This window comes from Hemitrygon akajei, chromosome 8 (genome assembly GCF_048418815.1).
Source record: "Hemitrygon akajei chromosome 8, sHemAka1.3, whole genome shotgun sequence".
Taxonomy (NCBI): Eukaryota; Metazoa; Chordata; class Chondrichthyes; order Myliobatiformes; family Dasyatidae; genus Hemitrygon; species Hemitrygon akajei.
Window position 1 is genome coordinate 78,527,303 of NC_133131.1, and position 17,581 is coordinate 78,544,883.

The window sequence follows — 17,581 nt, forward strand, 5'->3', positions numbered from 1 at the left end:
GATATGGTCTTTCATTGTTCATACTGTGTTTCTTGTATATATTGTGAATGTCCGCAAGAATGTTAGGGGTGTATGTGGTGATATACATGTACTTTGATAATAAATTTACTTTGAACTTTGCGATGTAACCAATCATTTGTTTGCTGTCCGCAGCACTCATCCCTTCCCTGGATCTGGCCACAGGGTCACACAGTTCACATGCCTGTTATCATTCTCCTGAACAGACCATCTACTCCAAGCTCTGTCGCAGCCAGAGATTATCGTGAGGAGAGCAAAACCGATTTAAGGAGGCTTTACGTTGTAGTCTCAAGCCTCCATGACCTGAACCAGCTAAGCCTTACTTGATCTCAGCTGGTGTACATGCCTGTCCAATATAAAACAGAATTATTCTTCCGTAACCCAGGAACACTGAACTAGTTGTAGCTGACACTTTACACTCTTATTCCTCCCGATGATGTCAGTCAACGCCAGTGTGCAAAGCTCAGTGTGAACGATCACGCTGCTTTTAACGGCATGGCCAGGAGTGAGTCACTTTCCCTGCATGACACACAAAGAAGCAAAGTGAAAATGAGGGATTTATTGATTGAAAGCAATGGCTGAGCGATGTGTTACAAATGTTGGCGAGATATTACCATTCATCCCTTTAGTCCCTGAACCAACTGGCACTATTCTAATCACCACACTTTAGCAAAATTATGACCACTTTGATCACTTTCCTCTTAGTGTACTTTCCTTTTCTAATTGCATTCTTTCTTGACAGAGGAAGGTAAGATTATGAAAAGAATGATAGAGTAAACAGGGAGAACCTGTTTTCCTGGGCAGAAACGTCTAATACCAGAGGGCTTGCATTGGAGATGAGAGAGGTAGGTTCAAAGAGGACGTGAAGGTGAGTTTTTCACTTAAGGGAGTGGTGGATGCCTGGAATGCGCTGCCTGGTGTGGTGATGAGACAAATACAATAGAGGCTTTTAAGAGACATTTAGATTGGCACAGAAATGGGAGGAAGATGGAGGGATATGGACATTGTGAAGGTAGGAGGGATTACTGTTTGCGTGAGGGACTTGATTTACTTTTCAGTTGATTTGGCATGTGGCCTTTTCCTGTACTGTACTGTTCCAGGGATGTATGTAAAACTGTGAGTAATTTATGTTTCTCTTGTGAATTCTGTTTGTGTGATGCCATGTTCCTGTGATGATGATGCAAGCAAGTTTTTTTTTATTGCACCTGTACATGTACGTGCCTGTGTGCATGACTATAAACTGACTCTGCTGAAGCCTCCATATCCTCCTGCTGCACAGATGCGTCGTTGCCCTGACCCAGGCCCGAGTGTCTGCCGGTGCAAAGGGCAGGTCAGTAGCTGGACCTAGGGTCCACCACACCAGAGATACTCAAGCGGACAGAGGAAGTGACTCAAGGATGGAAAAGCGCCTTGCCACAGTGAAACATTCCCACATCACTCGGAAAATCATGGCTCTTGATCAATCGAAATGTGGAAGGAGAATTCCAGGCGGCGCGGTGACCATTGAGCCATTACTTTCGGGAACAGACACAGCACAATGCGGTGCAAGGCATGTATCACCTCTTACATTCAATGTATCCTGCACCAGATATATTAGAGTCTGTGGTTCCCGCATTGATCTAATCCACCATCTCCAAGGTTATAGAATTGAAATGGAAGCAAATTATCCTTTGTTATTTGTATTTATTTATTGAGATACAGCAGAGAATAGGCCCTTCCAGCTATTCAAGCCACAGCACCCAGCAACCCCCAATTTAACCCGAGCCTAATCACAGGACAATTTGTAATAACCGATTAACCTACCGACCAGTGTGCCTTTCGACTGTGGGAGGAAACCAGAGCACCAGGGGGAATCCCACGCGGCCACAGGGAGAACGTGCAAACTGCTTGCAGGCAGCGGTGGGAATTGAACCGGGGTTGCCTGTACTGTAAAGCGTTGTGCTCACCACTATGCCACCATCCCGTCCAAGGGTACACTACCATATCCTTGACCCTGTGGGACAGCCCAGGAAGAAGCGAATTGATAAGTCACGGGCACCATTTAGGAGCACAGGCAGAGGAAGGGAAGCACAAACTATGAGCACACCCAAGTCCTTCCTGACACCTACACAGAGACTGCAGTTCCCTCTTTGGCTTTACCAAAGGTTCAAAGACCATTTATTATCAAATTATACATGCAGTATATACCTCGTGATTCACCTTCCCACAGACAGCCACAAAACAAAGAGAAACCATGGAACCTGCTCAAAGCAAAACATCACCCCCCACCCCTCCACGTACCAAATAAATAAACTACGCAAATGGCAAAAAAAACAAGTGAAAAGAGCAGTACAGAAAACACAACATGCAGAGAGTCGAGGCAGATTCAGCTTAGGTCAGTCCAGCGCCATCTAATTCTGTGTTGTTCATCATCTCCAGGCCAGTACCATCAAAATCACACAAAGCATCAGCAAAAAAAAACAAAGAAGCAACTAGAAACACATCGTAACGTGAGCTGCAGAGTCCAATCCACAAATTGCATTGATTAAACCTTGCCCAAGACCCAGGACTCCGGCAGCATGGAGCAAGAGGGAGAGTGAGACCATTCGAACACAGGGACACCACCAGGATTAAGGACAGCTCCTACAAGACTATTGAATAGTCCCCCAGTAAGATAAGAAGGACGATGGACCTCATATCTTAGCTCTTGCTTCTAGTGATCTGCCTGCACTGCACTTCCTCAGCAACAGTAACGCTCTGATCTTCACTCTGTTATTGCTTTCCCTCGTATGACCTCAATGAGCTGATGCATTGGGAAGATCTGCTTGCGTAGCATACAACACAAAGCTTTTCACTGTACCTCATCACATAACAGTAATAAGCTAGTGTACCCATCACTGGCATCACGACCGATGATCGGATTGGAATCAAGACATGCTGAGGGACTGTACGAGGAGAACAGAAGCTGATAGGAAAGAGGCAGTACACACAGACAGTGGAGAATCCCAAGCACTTGCTGGCACTTTTCCTGTAACAACCCTTTTTAAAAATGGACAATAAAAATAAATATAGACCAAGTCCTCCATTTCACTTACTGTCCGACAATTACTCAACAAAGACCTGCAGAAACATTCACCCGAATGGAAACTGAAGTATCCTCCGGCTGTGGTTGAAGCTGAGAGTTGGCGGGCAGCAGAATTCCTTCCTTCCCATTACACATCTATTGTCATTGAAAGGCTAAACATCAGCCTGCTATGGGTTTGTGTGACACTTCACGGCAATCACTGGTCATTTCCCCTATGGGACAGGATTGTCGCTTCAGACACGAGCAACTAGAACTACAAGAAAATGTATCCTGACCCACAACAGACTAATTCACGTTGCTGGCGCAGTGGCAATCCCTTTACTCCAGACCCTGAAGTCCTTCTCTGATCAGGTTAAGTTCATAGCAGAGTGTTTCGTAGCGATAGGCCATCCGTATCTGAGGTACGTTCGTCTTCTGGATGCTATTGCCTTCTGGGCCTTCTTTGTGGTAATTTGGTCCAAGAAAGCAGACTTTCTCCTAGAAGATAAAATTAAATGGTAGCATATACATAAAACCATAAGATATAGAGCAGAATTAGGCTATTCGGCTCACTGAGTCTGGTCTGCCATTCAGTCATGGCTGACTTATTTTTTCTCGACCCCATTCTCCTGTCTTTGCTCCATTACCCCTAACCCCCTTACCAATCAGGAACCTACTAATCGCTGCCTCAGGTACACCCAATGATTTGATTTCAACAGCCCAGTGTAGCACTGAATTTCACAGATTCACCACCCTCGAGCTGACTCAATTCCTCCCTATCTCAGTTCTATATTCCCTTTATTCTGAGGTTATGCCCTTAGATTCTAGATTTCCCACTAATGGAAACATCCTCTACACATCCAGACCTTTCAGTTCCCAGCAGGTTTTAGTGAGATTCCCCCCTCCACCCTCCTCCTGAACCCCATGGGCCCACAGCCATCATACGCTCCTCATATATTTTGCCTTCCATTCTCCAGGTTGTTCTTCTGAATCTCCTATGGACCCTCTCCAGGGCCAGCACTTCTTTCCATAGAAATGGGGTCCAAAAGTATTCACAATATTCCAAATATTGTAGAACCAGCCCTTTATAAAGCCAGAGCAATACATCCTTGCTTTTGTGCTCTAGTCATCTGTAAGTGAATGCTAACATTGCATTTGTCTTGTGTTTTCCAGTGTACGTTGGTGCACAGTATTGATTACAAACACAGCCTTCCCCTGCGAGAAGTGCAGTCAAACCTAAAGGAGTTAGACCAGGAAAAGTGGGCTAAATCACAGAAGTGTGATGGGATGCACGAGCCCAGTCCAGTCACCAAATGGTGAAGAGTTGAGTTGTAACTGTATCACTCTATTGTGAATTTTATTTTCCTTTATGCTACCCATATGTGCTCATGTATGGAATGAGCTGTCTTGGAGGCATGCAAACAGAAGTTTCACTCTGTACTTACAAACCTATACCATGCCTGCCCAACCGTTGGATATGATCTGCCCCAGGTCTCAACTCCTGAGCCAGTTCACTACAGTCATCCAGATCCCAATCTCAAAAAGAAAACCTGTCTTCACTTTAGATACCTTCAGTGATCTAGTCTCCACAATACTTCACCTGTCTCTGCAAAGGATTTGCCCCTGCCTGCCTTTGTGTTGGAAAACTCCCAGATAGAGGCTTAGATATCCCCGAATGGACCATTTACCTCCTTGGAGAGGCCACTCTGTAGGACGCTGTTACGTGCTATTTCACACATGTCGCAAGTAGTCAGCTTGAAGACCTGAGCGGCAATGGCATATTCCTCCATCAGTGGCTCCTGTCCGTGTGAGACACAATTAAAAACAGGCTAGGCATGTTAAGCCATACACATTAATATTGAAGCACAGAAGAATTGTGCTGTATGGTTATATTACTGGATTGGAAACTATTGGATGGACTAATGATCATAGAAATCACAGATGATATCATACAGCACAGAAACAAGCCCTTCAACTTATCAAGTCCATGCACCTGGGAAAGGGTGAGCAGCTTTAAGTTCCTGGGCACCAATGTTTCAGAGGATTTATCTTGGGCTCAACACATTTGTCACAGTTTGGGCTGACTAATGACTGAACCCAGGTGTGGAGGAACGACAGACTCCCATGGATAAACAGAAACAGGAGTTCAATCATAGGAGTTCCAACTGAACATCAGTGGTGTGACTGAGCGACACCATGAGAGGGATCATTGTCCAAACACACAAACAAGGACCCTGCGATCAGCACGAACTGGGAGTTCACTTTAAATAATCACAGTGTGCTGACAATCCGTGCCAGTCAAAATAAACTTTACAAGATGAAACAGAAAACAGAAGGGCTAAACGACTTTAGATAATGTAACAAATACAGCGCTCATGACAACATTAATACTATCACAAAGAAGGCATGCCAGCACCTCTGCTTCATTAGGAGTTTGAGGAGATTTGATATATCACCATAGACTCTCACAAATTTCTATAGATCTGTGGTGGTGAGTATTCTGATGGTTGCATCATGGCTGATATGGAGTCTCCAATGAGCAGAGAATCAACTGAGGCTGCAGATGGTTGTAGACTCTGGCAGCTTCATCACAGGCAGAAGCCTCCCCACTATTCAAGGACATCTTCCAGGGGAAGTGCCCCAATGTTGGCCTCCATTAATAAGTAATTGCACTATCCGGGACATGCCGTCTTCTAATTATTACCATCAGGAAGGAGGTACAGGATCCTCAAGACCCACACTCAGCATTTTGGGAACAGTTTCTTCCCTTCTGCCTTCAGATATCTGAGCAGTCCATGAACTAACCTACTCCTCTTTTGCACTATTTATTTATTAATTTATTATGTAAAACTTAAATTAATTTTAGGTCTTACACTGTTCTGCTGCCACAACACACCAGATTTCATGATATATATCAGCAATAATGTTTATCCAGGTCCACTTCAGTCTACGTTAGAGGAGCTATCAAATTCCACAGCAATATTTGAGGAGGATTAAGGAATGTCACATCCCTACTATTCTCGATCCCTCAAAAATATCAATAAAATACTGATTAACTAAGCCTTGCTCTGCAATACACAATCCGCCAACTTACAAACACAGATACTACCTTAGAACAGAGGCTCCCAACCTTCTTCATGCCATTAACTGAGGGGTCTATGGTCCCCATGTTGGGAGCCTCTACCTTAGAAGAACCTCAGCTTCCATAATGCAGTTTGGTTCACTCTGAAGCCCTGAAAGGTGCTTTAGAAATAGAAAGTCCTTGCTGCTATAGGGAGTGGTAGTCACTGGTTCCCTAGGTAGAAGCAACCAGTTTAGCAAAAATCAAGGCCTGTATGTGCCATATTGGATAGTGTACAACGTCTTGTCCTAATTAGTCTTAAGGATGCATAGCTTTCCTTAATGAACCTTCAGTAAGACATTGGGCTGGTTCCAGGTTTACTAGCTGAGTGACCTAAGTAGTTCTAACCTTGGTGTAGTGGAACTGCATGGGATCATCAGTGGAGAGCGAGATCATCAGGCCTTTCTTCTGATACTCAGGTAGTGGATTTTTGGCATACTCCAGGAAGAGGCTATTGTTGCTGAGAGGAGACATGGCGATGGGGATCTGAGCCAGAAAGTACAAGTACTGCAGCACTGGACTCTGAAAGATAAAAAGCATTCCTAAACATAAGCTTCACAGTTTCTGGCCCCACCCAGTGTGTGACTGCCTCACCAGTGCCTCCTTGTGTTGGAGTGTGTTCATCTGACTTACAAACTGACCTCAGGCCTTCCCAAGAGAAAGCGAGAGAAATGAAGGAGCAACATTTGAACTGCTCACTGAAACATGCCCATAGGGCAGATACTAATTCATCAAAGAACCTTTCAACTTCACAGCTTTGCTTAGGGACACAGTTGTATACAGAGTACAATATCAGACTAAACACTGATAATATTCTATATTTGATGTTTAAATCAGTCAGGTTTATTATTAATTTATTTATGGTTTCTCTTTTTCATAGTATCATTGCTATTCAGTTTTAAATCTGATCTAATAACCCCAGATTCTCTATTTTCCCTTGTATCAAATCTTCTCTTGTCTTGCTATTTTATATTGAGCATCTCTGTCTGTTTGTATCTCTCTGTCTCTGTCTGTCTCTCTCTCCCACACTCTCACTCTCTGTCCCTGTATCTCTCTCTCTCCCTCATGTGATACATTTTTTGGTATGCCCGATCTATTTTCATAGCTGAGAACTCCTACCCCATCTCTGCTGGATCACTGAGCTGGGATCCCTGCCAGTTACCAATTGGCAGAAGAACTCGTTGTGCCCCCTAATGGAAATGTTCAATGGGGCACCCATCTGGGAGCTCTCCTTAAGAGACCACTGTTGGCGAACATAAGGTTTCTAAAGATCTACACACATTCTCACATTTCATCTCCAATCTTCCATTAACCTGGGCCAGGGATTCAGAAATTCCAAGCCACATCACCATCTCCACTAATCTACATCTTTCCAGGCTGAGGGTCTGCTTGGGCTATTCCCAGCTGAACTTACTCCCAATTCAACAGCTATATGAATGGAGAACCTTGCATGAATGAATGTTTCCTGCAGCCAAAAATGTTCTTGACTCATCTCTCTTCCTCCCCGGATCCCCCTTCTCTCTGGTACAAACCTTTTTCAGGTTAAGCCCATGTGAGATGTTATCAGCAGTCATGAATGCTGCCAGGAGGTGAGTCACAGCTCCTGCCTCACCGCAGTGAGGCCGAAATGTGAAGGTGTTTAGCCCTCGTTCTCTGAAAGAAAGCCAAAGAGAGTCCACTAGTTTCAAAGTATTCAGGATTACCCAGTCATTTTAACCACCCTGTCCTCAAGAGCAGCTCAAAATTATTGAACATTTTCACAACGAAAAGCAGCCTGTAGAATGTAGCACTCAGTGCATAATCCGTCCAGTGAATTGACCCATAGTGTACAATATGTCAGAGTCCAAATGCAACGTCTTGCTTTGTCATGACAAGTCAAACCAGCTTTAACTCAGCCTTCTCCATCACAAGTACAACTTCCCCACATTCCAAAAGGTGATACCTCTAAAAGGGGGCTTCATCTCTCACCATCTGGGACATTACTACCACTGGGGAAGAGTTACAGGAGCCTGGAGACCCCCACTCAATACTTTACCCTCACCATCTGGGAAATTACTACCACTGGAGACCCCCACTCAACATTTTAGGAACAGCTTATTTCCCTCTGCCATCAGATTTATGAACATTTCATGAACGTTATCTTATTTTTCATCTTTTGCATTATTTATTTATTATTTTATAGCTTATAATAATTCTTATGCCTTGCACTGTACCTCTGTCACAAGGCGACAAATTTTGCAACATATGTCAGTGATAGTAAACCTGATTCTGATTCTGATTCTGATTTCATTTTCAAACTGGAAAACCTTTCAGAAAAGATGTTCCTCCATCTCATGGTACAGTTTGGATCTTAGCCTCCTGGATGGCAATTTTCAATCAAATTTTACCCTCAATCACTTGCACATTCCTCCAGAGACACTAAATGCAGCCATCTCCATATTAAAACAGTTATATCTCCTACCCTAAACCAGTTGCAATCGAATAAATGAAGAAATCCTACATCTTAAAGCTAACGTTTGCTGTCTCTGCGACTGTCACAGTTCTGGAGTTTGTTCAAGCAAATAAGGGTCAATCTCTCTGTTATGAGTGTGTATGCAACAATAGAGATATTCACATTTAATAAACTGTTCACATAATAAACTGTTCCAATGCACTTCTCCTCCAACTTTTATCATGTAATATTTGAAACTGAGGCAAAGGATATACACTTGGACAACTGATTAAAGGCTAGGACAAAGACAGAGACATTAGGGAGCAATGTCAAGGAGGGCAGCTAGGGAGGCAGAGTGGATTAGGATGAATTTGTAGAGTTTAAGCCAAGTATCAGCAAATATAACCACATTGAATAAGGGACCAGAACTGGAAGAGCCCAGAGATCTTCTCAGACTGCAAAGCAAGGGGTGATAATAGCGGAAGGGAGAGATGACTCTGTGTAGTGGACTGATCTCCAGAGATAATGACCAAGGACCAGGATTGGAAGAGTGCTGGGATCCTTACGGACTGTAAAGCCAGAGGTGATATTAGTGGGATGACTCTGTGCAGTGCATTGATTTCCATGATGACAGCAATGTAACTGAAACATCGCCTAATCTAGAGCTGTAAATGAATAAGCACCGGAAGACAGTGTGCTGTGGATTGCAATATAAGAGGTAGTTTTTAATGTGCACTAATCACCAAGGTGTAGAAAGTGACAGGTGCCGTAGTCACGGATGAGGTGTCAGCAGCAGGCAGGCTCAGCCAGTGAAGGGGATGGGCTTTGAATAAAGGCAGAAGAAGGCAATAAGATTTCAACAACATGAGAGATCAGAACTTTCTGTACATCTGACAATATAAGAACAGATTCTATGAGCCCACCCTGCTCCGCATGACTAATTAAAGGGCTTTACCTCCGCAGATTGTTTAGGACCATGATGTTCATATACATATAGCAGAGGTAGTAGGAGTACGAAGGATTCTTTGGGATGTTCCATTCCTCAGGTTTTGGGCTCTTTGTGGAGAACATATGACCACTATGTTTGGACTCATCATCCACGCTGTCAAAGGCAGTGATCTGGGTCAATGAAGAAAAGAGAAAATGAGGCTTACCTGAAACTCTCATTGATCACAAAGGCTGATGTTGCAATAAAGGCTTGTATTTACAGAGGACTTAATCATACAGAGTCCGTGTTCAAAAGAACAGGCAAGTTATTAAAAACTAGTGTGCAACAGGAGAGTGGCTAATGCCAGTCCACCTGAGTATGTGTTCGATATAGCTTGTACTGTATTCCTGGTTGATGAGATTACTAGTAAAACTACGTTTTGATAACAGAATGGTGGCTACAGCAAGACTTAATTAAGTAATAGACTAGATCTTGATTACAGATTAAAACTATTATCTAGCAGTAAATCCAATTTTCTATTACAACACTGGGTGCACGTATAACATCATTAGTGAAGTTCCTGTGACTTGCTGCTTCATTTCATGTCTCTATTTTAGTCTACGGCTCCCTGTTCCCACATTAGAATAATCCACATCCCTAGGTACTAGTTACTAGCCCTCACTATTCTTTCCCCTACAACACACTCCAATCCTTTCAATTATTTTTAAGGATAAAATAATTTTTAAGGTCTGCATGCATCACCTTAATGGCCAACCAACTATTTTTTGAAGGTTAATGTAGAAAAGTGGGTTGGTGGAGACACACAAGATGGTGACTGGTCGAGACAGGATAAAAAGAGGGAATCTGTTTCCATCTGCATTAGTTCAGGAACTAGAAGGCAGAGATTTACAATTCTGGAAACATATAAAATGATTATGTGAGGAAAAGCATGTCTTCACAGTGTGATTAACCATTGCCTTCAAAAAGATACTTAATGGAGGAGAATCTTTATGGCAATGGGAAAAAAAGTTGGAAGTGATGGGATTTTGTTAAACTGGTCAGCAGCCAACATAGATTTATGGGCTGAACACATTCCTTCCTTGGAATAATTCTGTGATTTTATCCAATTCAATTTGCATATAGCAAGATCCATAAATGGTAATCTTACAATAGTTTAATTAATCTGCATTAATTATAACAGCTATGGGATAAATATTGAAAAGGGCACTGAGGATAACTGGTGTTTTCATTATGAAGACAATTTCATTCATCTTTTATGATCATAGGTCTCGGCTGTTCTGGCAGTACAGAAATTGCACAGAATTACAATACAAACATCAGCATAACTCTTCTACTCAAGGTGTCCAAAAGGACTTGAACTCCTGATCACTCATTACTGGCACCATTACTATTGTTGACAGAAACATTTTACATATAACCATAAAGGCAAACATTCCCAGATGCTGGTTCGAATGCAATGATTTTAACCAGAACTATTAATCCTGCTTCTCTCTCTATAGATACTGCCTGACCTGTTGAATGTTCCCAGTATTTTTGTCTTTTATTGAATCTAATGATTTCCTCAGGCAGCAGTGAGATGAATGTGTTTCAATCAGGTATTTTGTTAGAAGGGATGATTGTTAGGAAGGTGGTGATGAATGAGTAAATAGGACAGAGATGGAGATCTGGCAGAGTGGTGCCACAACAATAACCACTTACTCAATCTCAGCAATACCAAGGAGCTGATTATTGACGTCAGGAGGAGGAAACCTGAGGTCCATGAGTCAGTCCTCACTGGAGGATCAGAGGTTGAGAGGATCAGCAACTTTAAATTCGTTGTTGTTGTTGTTGTTACACTGGTTGAACACCCAAGTTGGTGTGGGGTCTAGATTCTATTATGGTTATTATTCTATTATGAATTTATTGAGTATGCCCACAAGAAAATGAATCTCGGGGTTGTATATATGTACTTTGATAATACATTTACTCTGTTATTCAAGACATTAGGAAAACTCTTGGGTTCTTAAGATGCCTCAAGATAATTGACAACACATGAAGGAACGTTGGCCCATGAAGGATGGTATAGGTATTTTAACCGTTGTAATGGAAACTCTGTTTCAGCCACCAGAAGTGAGAACCAGCATCTGGAAATGCTACACAATTTCAGTGCTATTATATCACAGGATGTGAGGTAATTTTGCTTTTGTGCACTCATTTGCTTTAGGTCATAAGGAACTGGCAACCACTTTTACATCTTTGATGTTTGCTTCCACTGAGAGCTCGCTATCAACCATTTGAAGTTAATGACCCCTCCCCATGAATACTGGCATCACAGAGCCCATGGAATGGGGAGGTGGGCCTTACTGAAGAGCACCTGGCATCTTTACTCACGTGTTTGAGGAAAATGCTGAGCTTGATGTTATTCTGAGGATTCACTGTGGCTTCGAAGATCGGCAAGAAGATGTTTTCAAGCATTTTTCCAAAGTGTGGGATGACATTTTGAGCCCTGAAAATATCACTTAAAAATATATGGAAAAAAAATCAGGAACTTAAAGTAGAAGAGCAAGTGACAGAAATGTGAGAATATCTAAACAGTGACTAATTTCAACTGTTAGAGAGCATTCAGGAAAGCCGGTAGCCCCATGAGGGTGGTTCATTTGTACACTGCTCACAGCTAGCCTCTTCCATCCACACCTAAATTTTATGGCTAATTTGTCACAACATTTGTTGACAAAATCAGAACCCAAGTCTAGAGGAAAGACAGACTCTGATGTAGAGATGGTGATGAGAGTTTATTCATAATAATTCCAAAAGGACATTGGTGACTCAGCCAAGCAATACTACAAGAAGTAACATTCTCAAAACTAGGACCCTGTGACTGGCACTAATCAGGCATCCACTTGAATAATACAAGTAACATGGAACCCCTGAGCCAATCAAAATAAACTTAACAAGGTGAAACAGGAGGCACCAGAAAACCAAATTCCAAAGAGTGAGTCACTCAAGAAAAACACAAGGAACTCTAACCAATTAACGACTATTAATAAACAACAATTAATCAATTCAGGTGCTCTAAAAACCTTGGACCCAATGCTTTCTGGTGCCCCATACAGGCCTAAAGAACTCTTCACAAAATTTTTCTGTCAATGAAATTGAGTTAAATGGTGTACGCAATTGTGGCACATGATAGGATTTGTCAGCTATCGTGTCAGCCGAGGAGGCGCTATTGCTTGCTTGTACCCATGGCTCTGCCCCCAGTACTTCTCCCCTTCTGCTTGACAGAGAGGTCACATCCACAAGGACATGGACGGGAAGGATATGGGGGATTATGATCCGAGTGCAGGTCAATGGGAGTAGGGAGTTTAAATGGTTCGACACAGACTACATGGGATAAAGGGCCGGGTTCTGTGCTGCACAGTATGACTCTACGTGCTTGCAGATATTGTAAATTGTTCCCAACGTGCAGATGGAACCTGGGGGAGGTAATCGTAGTATGGGAAAATACAGTGGAATTGGTTCAGAATTCCAGAGACACATGCTTAATGGATGGTACTGACAGCACGGGCCAGAGAGTTGTTTCTGTGTTGTATGACAATGTCCATGAGAATTACATTTTCTTATTCCCAATAGTGAATCCTTATCTTCCTAATTTTCTGTGTTCATTCTTCCCAGATTATTAGGTTGCTTCTCCCATGTCACTTCTTGCAAAAATATTCTGTTTTGTCCATTGCACCTTTCTCCCTCCACAACATTGCGTTCAAAGTACAGCAAGGTTCGGTGGAACAGGTGCAGCTGCCTTTAGATTGTATTGTCCATGCTCTGATAGCACAATATTCAAACCTGACACGTCATCAAAGCCTAATAGTGAAACAAGAAGCAGTTCAGCTGTGAACCAGTCTCTCTAATCAGAATTCTTATTTTACCTCACTATGCCTGTTACCCTTTCACCTTTTTCACACTTCCTTACACATGAGAGGCCTCCTTCAGTTGGGGTCGACCGTGGATATTGTGGCCTAGCTGTCTAGATATGCAGGCCTGGGCAGTATGGGCAGCAAATTGTTGCCCATGTAGCAAGTTCTCCCTCTCCACTCATCTGATGAACCCAAAGGAACCAGAGGGACCGATACAGTTTGGGACCAGCAGCATCGCAGGAGTTGCTAGTCAGCATTGGACTTAACATAGGACTGCCTTAGGGACTCCAGCTCCGGATTCCTCCCAAAGCCTTCCCCAGGAGTGGACACAGCCACAAGGCAGCTGAAGTTTGAGATCAGAGATTTTCTTCTCCTGGATGAGCTGCCAGCCAGAGCTGACGAGCCCCTACTGTCCAAACCGACTGGTCATAAGTCATCAGTAATCCACCTTTGCCCCTTCTCCTGTCAGTAGAAGCAGTTCTGCCGGGCTTAGTAGCTAAACCCCATGTGAAGTCCAGGAGCTGGATTTGGTAGTCAGAGGCTATTTGAGGCACACACCATTGGTAGCATTTAATAGGTAGTGGGAGCTTCTCCCCATCACCGACCCTGGCTGTAACAACCTTAAGGTTTCACATACAGGCAACCCATTCATATAAGAATCAATCCAGTATATCCAACAGATCTCTCAGAGACACTTATTCAATGCAACTTCCAACTTACTATATTCTGGGGATCTGGATCATCCACTTCATGTGGGGGGAGAAGAGCCTGTGTTTGATAAACCACGTTGCCAACTTTGACCACTCATCTGGCGACCGCCCATAAATGGACAAACGTGGCTCTGCAAACTGGTACTTGGCATCCTCGAAGTCCGATGCCACCTCCTGCCATACAACAGCGCCACTGTTAGCGATGCAGTTAAACTCCAAAATTCCTTGTGTTCATAGGATCTCTTGTGTTTACAATTTCACAACACATGCATCTCAGTGATAATAAACCCAGTTCTGGTTCTGAAAACTGAAACAATCACGTGCTTGGGCATCAAATCGGATTTAACAAGGGAAGAGGATTATAGACATGATGCAGAAAAACGTTTCCCCTGATTCCTTGGTTTCTGCATCCAATGAAAGAGGATAAGATTATATCCGATTATATTTGTAGCCCTCCTTGATCCTTCCTGAACATTTTCTATTTTCTCTTTTTATGCCCCTAATGATCTGGCCTCCACAGAAACATTTCAACAGATTGTATTATGCCCAGTCGGGATCTTGTATATTTCATTAAGATCATCCCTCATTCTTTTAAACTCCAGCGTGTTTTGATTTAATTTCTTCAGTCATTCATGATAAGAAGATTTGCTCTTAAATTTTTAAGAAGAAAAAAAACGTGCACCTTTTCAAGATTCAAGTGGGCACACACACCTTTTGGTGTGGTGAAGTTAAAGAACAAGAAGCAACTTTTTTGACACTATCTGCCCCATTTATCCTGAAGCCCAGAGCTTTCTCTTCCTCATTTCCACAACAGGTATACTTGGATGTTGAACATCAGCAGCCTAGCTGGCTATGTCTTCTCTTCACACAACTTTCACTCATAAAGATAGATTATAACTGTTAATGCCCATTCAATGGAGAGAATTGTCTAACAGGTTCATTGATTAATGGACAGCTGGTCATTGGAGGACAGTTAATTCAGATGGTATAAATTACTCCATTACTTAAACACCGTAAAAAGTGACCTGAACCATTTTAGGGCCCAATCTTCACATAAGTTTGTCTGCCAAGATACTTGTTCTGCTCCAGAGCAAGCAACACTCTGGAGGTATGAGAAATATACTTCTTGGAAAGGCGGTTAGAGTGTAAAGTAGCTTCTCAAAAAAGTTTTCCTCCAGAATCCCAAAAAGCTCTTGTGTAATATTCCTTTACTTTTGTCTCATTCTGTCTGGTCAAGTACATGACATTAAGAACTACTCCACGTTAAGTTTTAACCTAGAATGGCAGAAATGGTCCTAAGTAGCTGAAAGGATCTGAAGCTTCACTCCCATTAAACAGAAGCACAGGCTGGCCATTGCATCATCCTGGTTTGGGCAGTTCACCAGATGTAATTTTGGATCCTCCAATCTACGTATTACCAATGTGTAACATTTTTCACCCAGTCTCAAGGCCACCACTGCCATGTTGATGCCAATTTAACCAGCTTGATCAGCGTCAGAGACCAATCAGTTGAGTGTGAACTTGAGAAGTGAAGTACTTTGGACTACTTACAAAATGTTCATGCACACACAGGGATGTGAGCATCGTTGACAAGGCCAGTGTTTAAAGATTGAAGATTAGTTTTATTTGTCGCATATACATTGAAACTTTGAAACATACAGTGAAATGCGTTGTTTTGCTTCAACAAGCAACACTGTCCATGGATTGCATTGAGGGCACTTCACAAGTGTCACCATGCTTCCAGCACGAACACAAAATGCCCACAACTCATCAACCATAACCATACAATCTTGGAACATGGAAGGAAACTGGAACACCCAGAGAAAACCCATGCAGTCACAGGGAGAATGCACATACTCCTTACAGAGAGAACTCCATGGCTGTATACGTTGGTGGATGAGGTATTGACCTTGAATTCCAGACCAAGGCCAATTGTGTTATAACATACACCAGGAGAATAAGGCCATTAATTCTATTGATTTACAAACTTTGTATGTTACAATGCTTCTTGTAGAGGACAGAATTGTGAGAAGAAGCTGGAGATTGGAGTATTAAGCGGGATTGGGTAAATGGTCCAGAACATGGCAGATGGAACTATGACAAAGGGGAATGCAAATTCATCCACTTTAGTAGAAAAGAATAGAAATTGGAGAACTTTAAAAAGGTAAAATATTGTAAGGTTTTGATGTCCAGCGAGTGTTCCTGTGCATAGGTCACTGAAAGTTAACTTGTAGGTACAAGAAGCAATTAGATTTATTGGAATTTAATGTAAAAGGATTGAATAGAAGAGCGAATGTATTGTGCTTCTATTGTACAGGGCACAGGTGAGACTGCACCCAGAACATTGTGTGTATGCTTGGTTTCCCTGCCTGAACAAGGATAGGCTTGTGATCTAAGGAATGCACCAAAGGTTCGCCAGATTGATTCCTGGGATAGTGGGATTGTCCCATGCAGAAAAATTTACCAGACTGGCCAATACTTTCTGGCCTCTATTAGAATGAGGGGGCAGCACAAAGAAATATACAAACTGTGACTATTGATTTATTTATCTATCTATCTATTTATTTATTTATTTGTTTATTTTTACTGGGGTTGACGGACCCCATGCTTAATGGTTTTGGTCCATAGCATAAAAGAAAAGATTGGGAGCCCCTGATTTAGAGATATAATGTGGAATAGGCCCTCCTGGCCCAATGAGCTACGCTGCCCAGCAACCCATCTAATTAGCCTAATCACAATGACCAATTAACCTGCTAACAAGTTCATCTTTGGGAGGAAACCAGATCATCTGGAGGAAACCCGGGTGCTCATAGGAAGATTCAAACATTAGAGATGGAGAGAGACTTAGGAGTCCTTGTGCAAGACTTGCACAGGCTGAGTCTGTGATAAAGAAAGCAAATGCAATGTCGGCGCTTATTTCAAGCGGAATAGAATATAAAAACAAGGAGATAATGCTGAGCCTTTATAAGACACCAGTCGGGCCGCACTTGGAGTATTGTCAACAGTTTTGGGACCCTTATCTTAGAAAGGATGAGTTGTTATTGGAGAGAGTACAGAGGAAGTTCATGAGGATGATTCCAGGAACGAAGGGGTTAACACATGAGGTGAGTTTGGCAGCTTTGGGCCTGTGCTCACTGGAATTTAGAAGAATATGTGAGGATCTCACTGAAACCTACTGAATGTTGAAAGGACTAGGTAGGGTGGTTGTTGAGAGGATGTTTCCTCTGGTGGGGGTATCTGGAAATAGAGGACATGACCTCAAAATTGAGGGTGACCCTTTAGAACAGAGGTAAGGAGGATTTTTTTTAAGCCAGAGAGTGGTGAATCTGTGGAATGCATTGACACAGACTGTGTTGAAGGCCAAGTCTGTGGGTATAATTAAGGTAGAAGTTGATTGTTTCCTGATTGGTCAGGGCATC

General features: G+C 42.6%; 1 protein-coding gene across 1 annotated transcript in view; it reads right to left on the minus strand.

Annotated features, from left to right (window-relative positions):
* Positions 1 to 1,681: 1,681 nt before the first annotated feature.
* Positions 1,682 to 17,581, minus strand: part of ampd1 (adenosine monophosphate deaminase 1 (isoform M)) — a 52,625-nt gene continuing 36,725 nt past the window's right edge. The window contains exons 9-15 of the mRNA XM_073054077.1: positions 14,173 to 14,336; positions 11,933 to 12,059; positions 9,569 to 9,732; positions 7,715 to 7,835; positions 6,531 to 6,704; positions 4,750 to 4,860; positions 1,682 to 3,559 (exon numbers count right to left, since the gene is read on the minus strand). Of these exons, the coding sequence (XP_072910178.1) occupies positions 3,401 to 3,559; positions 4,750 to 4,860; positions 6,531 to 6,704; positions 7,715 to 7,835; positions 9,569 to 9,732; positions 11,933 to 12,059; positions 14,173 to 14,336 (1,020 nt within the window). The 3' untranslated portion in view covers positions 1,682 to 3,400. The remainder of the gene's footprint in view (positions 3,560 to 4,749; positions 4,861 to 6,530; positions 6,705 to 7,714; positions 7,836 to 9,568; positions 9,733 to 11,932; positions 12,060 to 14,172; positions 14,337 to 17,581) is intronic.